Genomic DNA, 12,541 nt, shown 5'->3' on the forward strand with positions numbered 1-12,541 from the left:
GAGTGAGACCATCTGGTATTTTTCTTTTTCTTTCTGGCTTATTTCGTTGAGCATGACCCCTTCCAGCTCCATCCATGTTGTTGCAAATTGCATGAGTTTATCCTTTTTGATTGCTGAATAATATTCCATTGTGTATATGTACCACATCTTCTAGATCCAGTCACCTATTTTGGGGCAGTTGGGGTGTTTCCATAGCTTACATATAGTAAATAGTGCTGTTATAAACATAGGGGTGCAGGTTTAAGTAAAAATCAAAATAAACAAGCAACTATAAACCAAAGACACACTATGGGGGTGAGGGGGAAAAGGGAATAGGATCAAAACAAGGGGGTGGTGGGAATTGTATGGGGACTATAACCAAGATGAAAATGCATACATTGTGCAAAAATAAAAAATGATGTAAAAATGTATAAAATTAAAAGAATAATAATTAAAAATAAATAAAATAAAATAAAAGTCCCAAGATACCTTATTTGCCCAGGGTAAAAACACATCTCAGTGACATGTTTACTGAACAAACACTGATGTGTGTGTGCTCTGTCCCAGGACTCAGGATGTAGCAGAACAAAAATCAGCTTCCACTCTACTGGGTGTAGAGAAATGGAGGAGCAGCAGAAGAAAGAGGAAGAGGGGAAGAAAAAAGGAGAGGAAGAAGAAATTAAGGTGGTAGAAGAGGAATAGAAAAAAGGAAAAGTAAGTCAGGTATTTTTAAGTAAATGGAAGGAAAATAAAACCGAGGGTAGAGGACAGAAAAGCACAGAAATGTTCTAAAGGTAAAATTCGAGCCAAGGCCTAATGAAATACAGAAGACCTTTAGACAAGTTCTAGGGAAAAGTATGTTCCAGAAACATGGGTCCACTCTATGTGGTGCAGAGGGCCAGTCAGGAGTCTGATGCAGCCAGCAAAGAGGAAGAAGGTAGGGGGCAAGAGGTTGCTGGGCCAGGCTGTTTGTGACCAGCACAGGCCACGCAATGTTTCAACTGGAGCATCTTTAAAATAAAAGTGACTCCAAATTGCATGAGTTTATCTTTTTTGATTGCTGAGTAATATTCCATTGTGTATATGTACCATATCTTCTTGATCCAGTCATCTATTTTTGGGCATTTAGGTTGTTTCCATAGCTTAGCTATTTTAAATAGTGCTGCTATAAACATAGAGGTGCAGGTGCAACATGGATGGAGCTGGAAGGGATCATGCTCAGCGAAATAAGCCAGAAAGAAAAAGAAAAATACCGGATGGTCTCACTCATAGCAGTAATTTAGAAAACCTAAATAAGGGACCAGGAAAAGGACTAATTATAATAAAGTAAAAATCAAAATCAACAAGCAATTATAAACCAGAGACACACTATGCAGAGGGGGAGGGAAGGAGAGATTAGGGTCAAAATAAGGAGGGTGGGAATTGTATGGAGAATATAACTAAGATGAAAATGCATATATTGTGCAAAAATGAAAATTGGGGTGTTATATATATATATATATATATATATATATATAAAGATTCTACTAACACAGAAAAAAAAAATAAAAGTGAATCCATATAGGAAAAAAACCCAAAAACAAAAACAACAGTCCAAATATTCAATTTTTCCAAAGTCATCAGACATATTCTTGACAAGCACTGGGCAATAAATTTATGTTTGGGGAGAGAAGGAAACTAAAAAACTAAAAAAAATAAAAGTGACTCCTGATAGGCACAGATTGAGGCAATTCCTTCACTGCTTTGATAGCCAAATGTGAGCTTTTTGCAATTTTGCAAAGCAAGTGGGAACACTGCCCCTTTCTGTCGATGTAGTTTCTGAAGGCCACTTATGAGAGTGCATTTTTTTCATTGCTAATTTTTATTAGCTGCCAGCTGATACGCTCAGAGAAATGCAATTCAGTCAAATGTAGATTTAAAAATCCACTTAATGATTAGAGATCTTGGAGCTGAAAGATGAACTAAATTTAGACAAATAAGCAGACTTTAAGACTCCAAACTTACTGCCTGGGATGAAATTTAAAGTAAACCTTGTTAGAGCAGGAAGAGCACTTTGTTCTGCAGTGCTTTTAGTCTGCATACTTTGAATACTTCTTACCAGCAGGGGTCTTGGCAGCAGCTCTGAAAAGCAGGGGTATTTTTATTCTGAAGGTAAGATGATAAAGGTATAAACATACGAATTCCTTTCTCTCAAGCCACCATATGCATTGTCAGTTTATTTAAGAGTTTCAGAGGGCCTCCCTGGTGGCATAAAGGTTAAGTCTCAGCACTGTCACCACTGCAGCCTGAGTTCCATCCCTGGCCAGGGAGCTAACAACACATATGGTGCAGCAGACCTCCCCTGCCTCACCTGCTGCTTCCCTCAGCAGTGTATTTCAGTAGATCTGCCTGTTCTCTCCTTACTCTATCTCTGGTGAATCCTCTCAACCCCTGCACCTCCCGACTGCACCTCCATTCTTCTATGCATAAATAATACATCTTTAAATAAATAATAAATCTATAAATAAATAATAAATCTTTAAATAAAAAGAGTTTTAAAAACAGAAAGGATCAGCTATACCACAGGAATTGGGCACAATGTTTTCATCTATTAGTCTTCAGTGGATGGAGAGATAAAAGTGGGGATAAGAACCAGATACTCTTTCTAGAAAGGATATACTACAATGAAATGATCAATAGTTCAGACACAGGAATAAGATACTCCAATGGAATGGGAAATGTGGGTCTTCCTGCAAGTATTTAATACAGTTATTTCCTAAGAGGTATTAAATGTGATCATGTTTATAACCTTTGTCATTTCCACTGACTATGTTATACACACACATACAAACACACACACACACACAAAGGGATTCAGATCAATATGCCTTCTTGAAAGATATTCATCTTCATTTTATATTTTAGTAATTTGAAGAGATTCCAGCAAAAAGACAAACTCATAAAATAGAAATCCTTGAATGATTCAAAGGACCCTAATATGAAATACTTAAAAGTGAAACATTTAGAGATATGAAATCAATGATGTAATTTAAAAAAATTCTGATATAGTAACTCATTTGAGTATTTCAGTCTTAAATTCCTTGCTCCTGGGAGCATGAGAAAATGTGTGTCCAGACACAAGGACCTGTGGGTAGTCAAGGGAGATGCTAACCAGTGCTGGAAGGATGGGGCTTAAGGAAATCCATCTGGTTTGTGCTGTAACAGTCTCCCATTTAATTTTAATTGAATGAGAAAGGAACTAGCATAGTTGATAAATATGTGTTTCTTTCTCTTGCCCACAGGAAAATGGACAGACCTCATATTTTTCTAAAACAGAAAATATATCTTAAGTATACAGAATGCAAGAAAAAAAATCCTAGGGTCATAAATAAACTTCTCTCTCACATCAATTTTTATAGGAAAAAACTCAGTGTGACTTTTAGGTAGAGAGCTATCTATAATCATTGTAATAGGATTACAAGACTCTTCTAAGAACCTGGGATGGGACTACTGCAAATATAAAAATGTAAGAATTAGAGGAATAGTTAAAGCAGAATGATATAATTGGCACTTCTGTACTATGAATGACTCATAATCAAAAAGATTGAAAATGCAAATAATATTTAAACCTTTCTAGGCTTTAATCAAAGGACACCTGTATGACTTCATCCATTTATTTTATATCAGTAACTGCATAGTAATTGGCTGTGTTTCAATGATGGAGATTAATGCTGATTGCCTGAGCCACAAGACATACTGTTTATTTGATTTGTGCAAAGAACAGGCTTCATTCGTCCCCTCTGGAAACAGGACATTTCTCTTTCAGTGTCTGGAGTTTCCTCTTGATGCTTGCACTCTCCCTACCTCTCTTGCCTATTTTTTTCTTAATTTCTTCCTCAGACCCTCCTCACACTATGATTCTGTGTCCCTACATTCTTTGCCATGTAAAGGGGCTTTTCCGCAGCCCCTTCCCCACTGTGGCAGCTCAGTCGGCTCCATCCAGCTTCATACACTACACAGCGCAGCCACTTGTGTACCTACGTCCATCTCAAAGGGGCCACACAAAACTGTCAGTGAACTTCAGTTCCAGGATTCTTGTGTGTTTTCCTCCTTTTGGGGGCTGTGCATAGTTTAGTTCAGCATGCCTTGGACACAGGTTATCTTATAGACATTTGGCTCTGCTGTGACAGCTGTCTAAAGATGTCACAGTGCAAGACACCGTCCATGTGACGTGATGGACATGCCTTCAGTACTTCATGGCAGGAAGAGAGGCTCTTGCCTGCACTTCTGCTTCTACCATCTGCCTGAGTGGTGTCTTCCCTGCTCACTCTTTGTTTCACGAATATGCCCTTTCTTCTCAAGTACAAACCTCAGAACTGTGGTACTGGACACTGAAGACGAGGCTGGTGCTCATGGAGTTGGCTCACTTGCTATGTTTTTCCCAGTGAATGCATTCACCACACTTCTCAGCTTATGACTTTTTAGCAGCTTGGTTATTTTAATAATTTTCATTTTATCACCTACATGAAACAACTGAGAGGCAGACAAATGAAATCCTTCCATTATCTTGTACTCAGCCAAGGATAGAAACAAGAACATCCCAATTTTGAATGATCTCCTTTGTTGTCCTCCAGTTGTTTTCTAGTATGAAGCCACCAGAACAAAAGAAAGGGTTCAGGAAAATTGTGTGATGTTGGGCAAAATACTTAATATTTTGGGGTCTTAGTTTCTTTGTCTGAATCCCATTCCTGGGCTACATAATAATGAACACTGAAATTTACACTTCATCCTTTGAGTTACATATTATTATTGTCTAATATTTTAATTTTGCCTTTAAAAAATCTCTCAAAGTAGGCCTCCCCGGTGGCGCAGTGGTTGAGCGCTGAGTTGAGAAGCTGCCCGCAGCCTCTGCAGCGCCGGTTCGATACCCGGCCGCTGGGTGAGGGTCCCACATGGCGTGCAGACCTCTCCTGCCGCCCGCTGCTCCCCTCAGCAGTGTATTTCATCAGTCTGCCTGTTCTGGCTCTGGTGAATTCTCTCACCCTCCCGGGCTTCTGACTGTACCCATTGCTTGTATAAATAAATAAATAAATCTTAAAAAAAAAAAAAAACTACGAAAAAAAATCTCTCAAAGAATACCCCAAATCTGGAAATATCATTGTTTATGGGTTTATGGATTATGTTTACTTAGGTTGACTCATGATTTACAATTGACTTGCCAACATCTTTTATTAACTCTCTGAATTTCCCTTTGATAATACCATTCTTCTTTTCAGAACACGCCATCAAAAATTCTTCTAGTTAAGATTTGGTAGGTGGCAAAGTTCTAATTAACTGAAAATATCTTTAGTTGATGACTGCTATTTATGAGACAGATTTGCTGGGCATACAATTCTGGGTTGAGAACTTGAAGAAAATATTCAACTGTGTTCCAGTACCCATTTTTGACAGTTGTACATTCAGGTGGACTACCTTTCCAGAAAAGGAAATGCATCTTTTTCCCTGGTTGACTTTAATATATTTTTCCTTTGGTGTTGTATAGTTTCACTGTTTTGTAACACATGAGAATGTTCCTTGACTGTTTTTCCTCAAAAAGTTTAAAATTCCCTAACCTCCACTAAAACTCTGATTATGCATATCAGACTTTCTAATTCCTTTTCCTCTATCTCTGAAAATCTCTCCCAATTTCTCATCTACTGCATTCTGGACATTTCTATACACATTCCCCCTTCACTTTCCTACTCTCTCTCCCATCATCTCTTATGCCACTTAATTTATCACATTCCTTGACTGCATTTCCAAAAGTCATTTATTTATATGCTCTGCAATGATGCCTTTTTTCATTGCTATTATGTTTTATGGCCCTGTGTTTTCCTTTAAATATTTAAAAGAAATATTTAAATATTTTAGCCTTTAAATATCTCAATCCTGTTAGAGATGGGAAAGGCATTTTTCTCCTGTTTTCTCTAACTCATGTGTTTCTTGTACCTTTGTAGTGCTTCCAAGCTTCAATTTGAACTTGACGTATTCAAGTTGCACGGCCCTTAACTGGTAATAACGCTTTCCACCAAAAATCATCTGCCCATATTTTTGTAGGCAGCCATGGGATCCTACCAATCTGGGACCACTTTAATGCTCATTTTAAAGTCTCAGGTTTAATGTGGAATGCTCAAACTCAGCTCCTCTACCTAGTGGGGGCTCCAGAAGAATCCCAGCACTACTGAGCTAATCTGCATTTGCCCTAAAGGCAATCACAAGGAAGTAAATTTTTTGCTTGACTCAGACAAAAGCTCCATTCTGTTTCTCAGGTGTGAATGACTTCTAAGTTATATAATTTAATGGACATTCTAATGAGCGAAGGGGATCCAATTTGATTCATTTTTAAGAAAATCAGATTACCTTTATGGTTTCTTTCATAGATGCAATTCCAATAAAAGCATACTTTCTGAAGGAAGAGTGAACAGTAGAGATTTAAGTATTTTTAAGTTGGTGCTAAAATGGGTTCAAGGAATAGTTGCCAAAGTGGGTGAGCAAAGGGGAAAAAAAATCCTCAGTTGTCTTTTTTAGTCATCAGAGACATCAGAAATGCTTAAGTCTCTAAAAAAATTAAAAGTTCATTTTTTTTCAAGATGGGCTCTTAGATTATTAGTTGAATATGACTATTGTTTTTGTAACCCTCACAGGAACATCACCATTTCGACTTCTGCTTTTATGATGCAGTGGCTTGTAGTAAATCCACACTTCTCATGCTTCTCTGAGAAGAAATAGAAAAACTGAGTTTAAAAATGAGGGCCTCCCCAGTGGCGCAGCGGTTGAGCACTGGGTTGCAAAGCTGCCCGCAGCCTCTGCAGCGCCGGTTCCAGGTTCCATCCCTGGCTGCTCCCCAGCCACCGGAGGAGGGTCCCACATGGCACACAGACCTCTCTTGCCGCCCGCTGCTCCCCTCAGCAGTGTACTTCGGTCCTTCTGCCTGCTCTGCTCCCCGCTCTGGCTCTGGTGAATTCTCTCACCCTCCCGCACTTATGACTCTACCCAATGCTTAAATAAATAAATAAATAAATAAATAAATCTAAAAAAAAATGTGCCCCATGAGAAAGGGCACATTTCCATTTCCCCTTGAGCCACATGTGGAATTCCTTAGCTGCTCCTTAGGCAGAAGAATAAGAAACTCAGCAGGAACCTTCATAGTGAACTCTTCATGGGACTCTAGCAGAAGGCTAATCTGAACACAGAATCTAACAAAAACTGGATTCCAGCACAGAACCTAAATGGGGGCATCGTCCCCCAAATCATTTCATGTTCCTATGTTTCAGGTAGGAACATGAAATGATCTGAGGGACGATGACCTCACAGCTGGAAATTTCACTATCTACACGCCTCACCAGAGCTCCGCATCCTGCTTCGTCCCGTCTGTCGCTCTGCTTCCATCTCCCTCTCCACTCACTTGCTCCACCAGCCATTCACGACCTTAAGTTCCTCACACTTTCTCTCAATGTGCTGGATCTTGGATCTCTCTTTCATTATTTGAAAATCTTCCCTCACTTCCCCTTATCAGAGCTTTTACCACGCTTATAGAGTGTGTTGCCCACCTGTTCAAATTGTCAACTGGATTATAAGTGAGAATCTCTGAGGAGGAGCTGGGTCTGGCTTAGTCACTGCCATATTCCTAAACCAGCCCAGTGTCAGAAGCAGAAAACACTCTACAAATACTTGTTGAGTTCACAGAGCACGAGGGAAGGGAGATGCTGCTGCTTTGGCGCCCATGGGTGCGCTGCCATCTCCTGGAAAAACCCACACTGCAGCTCGATACCAGATTCTTGGTGGGAGAAATCACATGAACCTTCATTTTGCTCCTTTGTTCACAAATGACAGTCAGAGCCACTGGGTCTTCTGCTTGCTGACCTGAGGTCTTTTTCAAAGGCTCTCAAAGGTCCTGAATTGTATTTTCCCAACTATAAATACCTCTTTCAGCATGTATATATTTGGAAGGGAGAAAGGGACCTAACGATTTCTTTGAAAAAATTGTAAAATGCATAGTAAGTGAGACATTTTCTTGAACTCATTTAAAAACCACATTCCTGAAAAATAATTTTCTTTTAACAGGCACTAAAAATAACTTTGACGTTTGCTAAGTCCATCCTTGGTTTTTATAAGATGATGCTGCCACACAGTCACCTCAACAGCAACACTCATTTCCTGTTCATCCAGTAAGTTCCAGAGAAGGAAATGGTGCCTTGAAAGAACCTGGATCATCATATAAACTGACAACTGAATCAACATATTGGTTATATAGACCTTTCCTTTTTAAAACAGTCAAACCAATCTGGGCCTCCCTGGTGGCACAAGGGGTTAAGTCTCAGCACTATGAAGCTATCACCAGCCACTGCAGCATGAGTTTGATCCCCGGCCGGCCAGGGAGGTGACCCACTTGGCATAGCAGACCTCTCCTGACTCGCCTGCTGTTCACCTCAGCAGTGTATTTCAGTCAGTCTGCCAGTTCTGTTCCCTACTCTGTCTCTGGTAAATCTCTCACCCCCACACTGCTGGCCTATACCCCAGTTCTTGTATGCATAAATAAAAAATCTTAAAAAACAAACAAACAGTCAAACCAATCATATCTGAGAACAGGGCACCTTTAGAATATCACCAGAATGCTAAGGGCTTGATTTTCACTCCAAGACTCAATCTCAGTGAGTGCAAGCTCTTCTCCTTCAAAGTTACTTACCTGGACGATTTTGTTTTTTAGCCTTTATGTGGTTAGTCGCTGAAATGGCATAGGATGAAGTGAAGGATCTGCTTTTGGTTAGGGTCATCATCGCTGGGTTACTCCAAGTATCTGGACCGACAGCACTAGAAAGACAGACCATGAAGAAAAGTGAAGGAAATGTTCACCCATTATTGGGCAGATCTTTCCAGAATCACACCATCATTTCCAAAATAGTCTTGCCTCCCTGAGTAATGGTTCAGGCTCTGGGACAGAAGCCCTTTCCTTCCAAATCACAAACAGGCTATCTGAGCTCAGTCTCCTTGGCTGTGGGGAGAAAGAAGTCAATCATCAATCACACTGGGCTAACAAAAGAAGGTAACTTTTCTACTTATCCAAATCATAGGAATCTAACATGAACTCATTCTACTTCTATAATCACGTTCCTCCCAGATTTTACAAAACCTTGGCAAATTTCCTGGTAAAAATGCAGGTGCACTTATATTAGTTGTGAACATTAAGGTGCTTTTTCTATGCTCTTTATTACTTATTATCCTTGATGTCTTTATACTCAAAAATAGTGCTTATAAAGTCATGCAAAAATAATATACTTTGTGGAGGAAAAGATTGCATTATACTATCATTTCTTTTACTGGTGATTCCCTGCAAAGAAAGGGGATAGTGAACCACATCTCATTGTGAACAAGCTAATGATGAACTTGCCATTAATGGATGCTGTTTCTAGGTGAAAGGTAATGGACTGTCTTCACCTACAGAATGATTTTAGCAGGACGTACTTGTCCGTCTAGGTTGCTTATTACAAATAAATCTGGAATAAATAGATCTATGGAGGTTTGGGATGGAGAATGTTACAGAGTCATGCAATTAATGGGATATAATTTTTTTTAAAGATATATTTATTTATTTATACAAGCACTGGGTACAGTCAGAAGCGCGGGAGGGTGAGAGAATTTACCAGAGCCAGAGCGGGGAGCAGAGCAGGCAGAAGGACCTGAAGTACACTGCTGAGGGGAGCAGCGGGCGGCAGGAGAGGTCTGTGCGCCATGTGGGACCCTCCTCCGGTGGCCAGGGAGCAGCCGGGGATCGAACCGGCGCTGCAGAGGCTGCGGCAGCTTCGCAACCCAGAGCTCAACCACTGTGCCACTGGGGAAGCCCTAATGGGATATAAATTTTGAAGGTGTTCCAAACTAAAGTTTCTCTGCATGCAATGCTCAAAATCTTACTAGTTAAATCTGAAGCAGAATCTGTCCTCATTTAAGAGAAAAGAATTTACGAAGCTATGTTGACAGTCTTGGACTGCTCCAAGGGAAAAATGCTTGGTCCATGTTTTGCTACCACCTGTGTGCTTTCAAGCATTAGTAAATTTGGTACTGGGTAAGAGCTGTAATTTGCATGAATATAATTTGACAGTCCAATGCTTTGCCAATCTTCACTTGGCACTGTAAGCAGGACATACCTGGTTCGTCTGGGAAGCTTATTGTAAATAAACCTGAAATTGATGGAATTATGGGGCCAGGAATGGTGGAGATTGTCATGTAAGCTGTATAATTAATGAGGTACAATTTGGAGGTGTTCCATACCCAAAATGGCTTCTTCTATGCAAGCAACATTATGCATGCATTGCTTAGAATCTCACTTCTTACATCCAAACCACAGCATGTGCTACTGTGAAATGAAAGGACTTTTAGGGTGCTGCATTTAGAGTTTCAGACCTCTCAAAGGGAAGAATTCTGAACATGTGCTGGGCTATTGCTGGATTCCTTGGTTATCAATAAAGTGAGCACTGGGTATCTGTAGTGAGTGTGATGTCCAGTTTGACACTTCTGGTACCTGGTTTCTTCTATTTTTTTCCATTTCAGAGAGATTTTTTTTCCTTAACTGTTGACTCAGGTCCTTAAAAATTCATCTTTTCTGAGAGACTGGCAGTGGGGAGAGGAGATAGGGGAAGGAATGGAGTATGGCATTGGCATGGGTGGTTTGATGGAGGATGAGGGAAGCATGTGCACATATGGAGGAAGAAAATGTAACCTCAAGGTTAATAAAAATATTAATTTGTTTTTTTCTGCTTCCTCCTAATAGTTTACCAAACAGATTATAAATTAGACATTTGAAAGGTGCAATGAATAGCAGCATTTATCAAACACAAAGAAGGAAAGCATTCCTCATATTTTTCTTAGAAATCTCATTCTAGGTATTTCACAAATGCCTGGAATTTTGAAACAATAAAAACAAAGAAAACTTGGAAAAATCAGACTGATAATCACACTATTATTTCCTTATAACACTATTCTCTTTCAACTCCTTTTGCTGGCTTGTAAGATTTATTGTAAAGAAATATCATGTGATGTATATGAGACAGAGGAATTTTAATTTCTCAGTACATCAAATACAATGAATTAGTTATTAGTTTTATATGAAGATTTTTAAAAGACTTTAATGTTATTGGATTTAATTCTCAATATCTCAAAAAGTTACACTATAAAGGTTAGTTCAAAAGCTGCCCAATACTACTAATTTTAATAAAGACATTTAATACATGCTCATGTTTTTATTAAAATCCAATGAGAATTTTTAATATATGGAGAATTAATGATCTTCAACATAAATAAAATTCTAGCTGTATATTCCATTCTTAATATAATATTAATTTATTGAAATATATCAATAAAACAATAAATCAATATACTTGTCTGTGTGTGCATGTTTGTGTTTGTGTGACTACAAATACCTATTTTAATTTACAGGCATGTCCACATAGTGTGTTTTGTGTGATCCTGCCAGGAATCTTTGGTTTGACTCGCACTCTTTTGATTCTTGCTCAGATCTCACACATATGTAATAATTTGGATTCTGGGGAGAAAAACAGCAAGGGGAAAGTTTTCCCTGTTCTCCTGCTGCCATAGCAGGGGCAAGATCTGCGCCTGCTGTGGAGCTCAGCCCTCCTCCACCAAAGTGGATTCTATGACCTTAGTTCTACACATGACAATTTCAACCTGGCTCCCAAGTGGTACCAGGTCCCAAGAGTTTCCCTAACCGAGTTTACATCCTTCTTTCTGCCTAGTATACAGAAGAAGAGTTCAGGTCCAAGGCTGACTTGGAATGATCAGGGTATGACCTATTTCAGACTTTTGAAAGCCTTTTTTGAAAGTTCCTTTTGCACCTCCCTGGTGACATAGGGAGTAAAGTCTCAGTGCTATCACCCCTATGACCTGAGTTCAATCCCGGCAAGGGAGCTGCCCACATAGCACAACGGGCCACTCCTGTCTCCCCTGCCGCACCCCTCAGCAATGTATTTCAGTAGATCTGCCTGTTCTATTCCCCACTCTCTCTGTTCCGCTCCCCACTCTGTCTCTGGTGAATCCTCTCACACCTCTGGCCTGCACCCCAGTTCTTGGCAAAAATAAAGAAAAATTAAAAATAAATAAAATAAAAGATCCTTTTAATTCTTTCACCTAATTTCCCTTGCACTTGCTTCTGCGGACACAGAGTTGAGGTGCCATGCCCAGCCCCTCTGGGTTGTATCCCTGCCACCAGGCTGCATGCAGAATGAGCCATGAGTAAATCATCCCATGCTCTCCCTCCAGCTGACTCTTCCTAATTTTCATAACCATTTCTACTTTTCTTCCTACCACTACAGTCCTCAAAGAGCCTCAGTGCAAGGACAGATGGTAAGGAAGAGACATAAGGATAAAACTCAATTCAATTTGGAAATCAATCAGCAGTTTTAGCACCAGCTCTCCTATGGGCAGAAGATTTTAACTTTGGTATGTAGGATTTAACTTCAGGACTGGTGATTATCTCAGGCTGTCTTCTCCCTGTTTGCACCTACGACAAAGAATGAGCCAACACTGCTATTGG

At 39.7% G+C, this 12,541-nt stretch overlaps 1 protein-coding gene across 1 annotated transcript in view; it reads right to left on the reverse strand.

Annotated features, from left to right (window-relative positions):
* Positions 1-12,541, reverse strand: part of PDE3A (phosphodiesterase 3A) — a gene marked incomplete at both ends in the record, with an annotated part of 284,537 nt that overhangs the window by 36,745 nt on the left and 235,251 nt on the right. The window contains one exon of the mRNA XM_084255033.1: positions 8,684-8,808. Coding sequence (XP_084111159.1) covers positions 8,684-8,808 — 125 coding nt within the window. The remainder of the gene's footprint in view (positions 1-8,683; positions 8,809-12,541) is intronic.

This window comes from Talpa europaea (genome assembly GCF_964194135.1).
Source record: "Talpa europaea genome assembly, chromosome: 15".
NCBI classification, from domain to species: domain Eukaryota; kingdom Metazoa; phylum Chordata; class Mammalia; order Eulipotyphla; family Talpidae; genus Talpa; species Talpa europaea.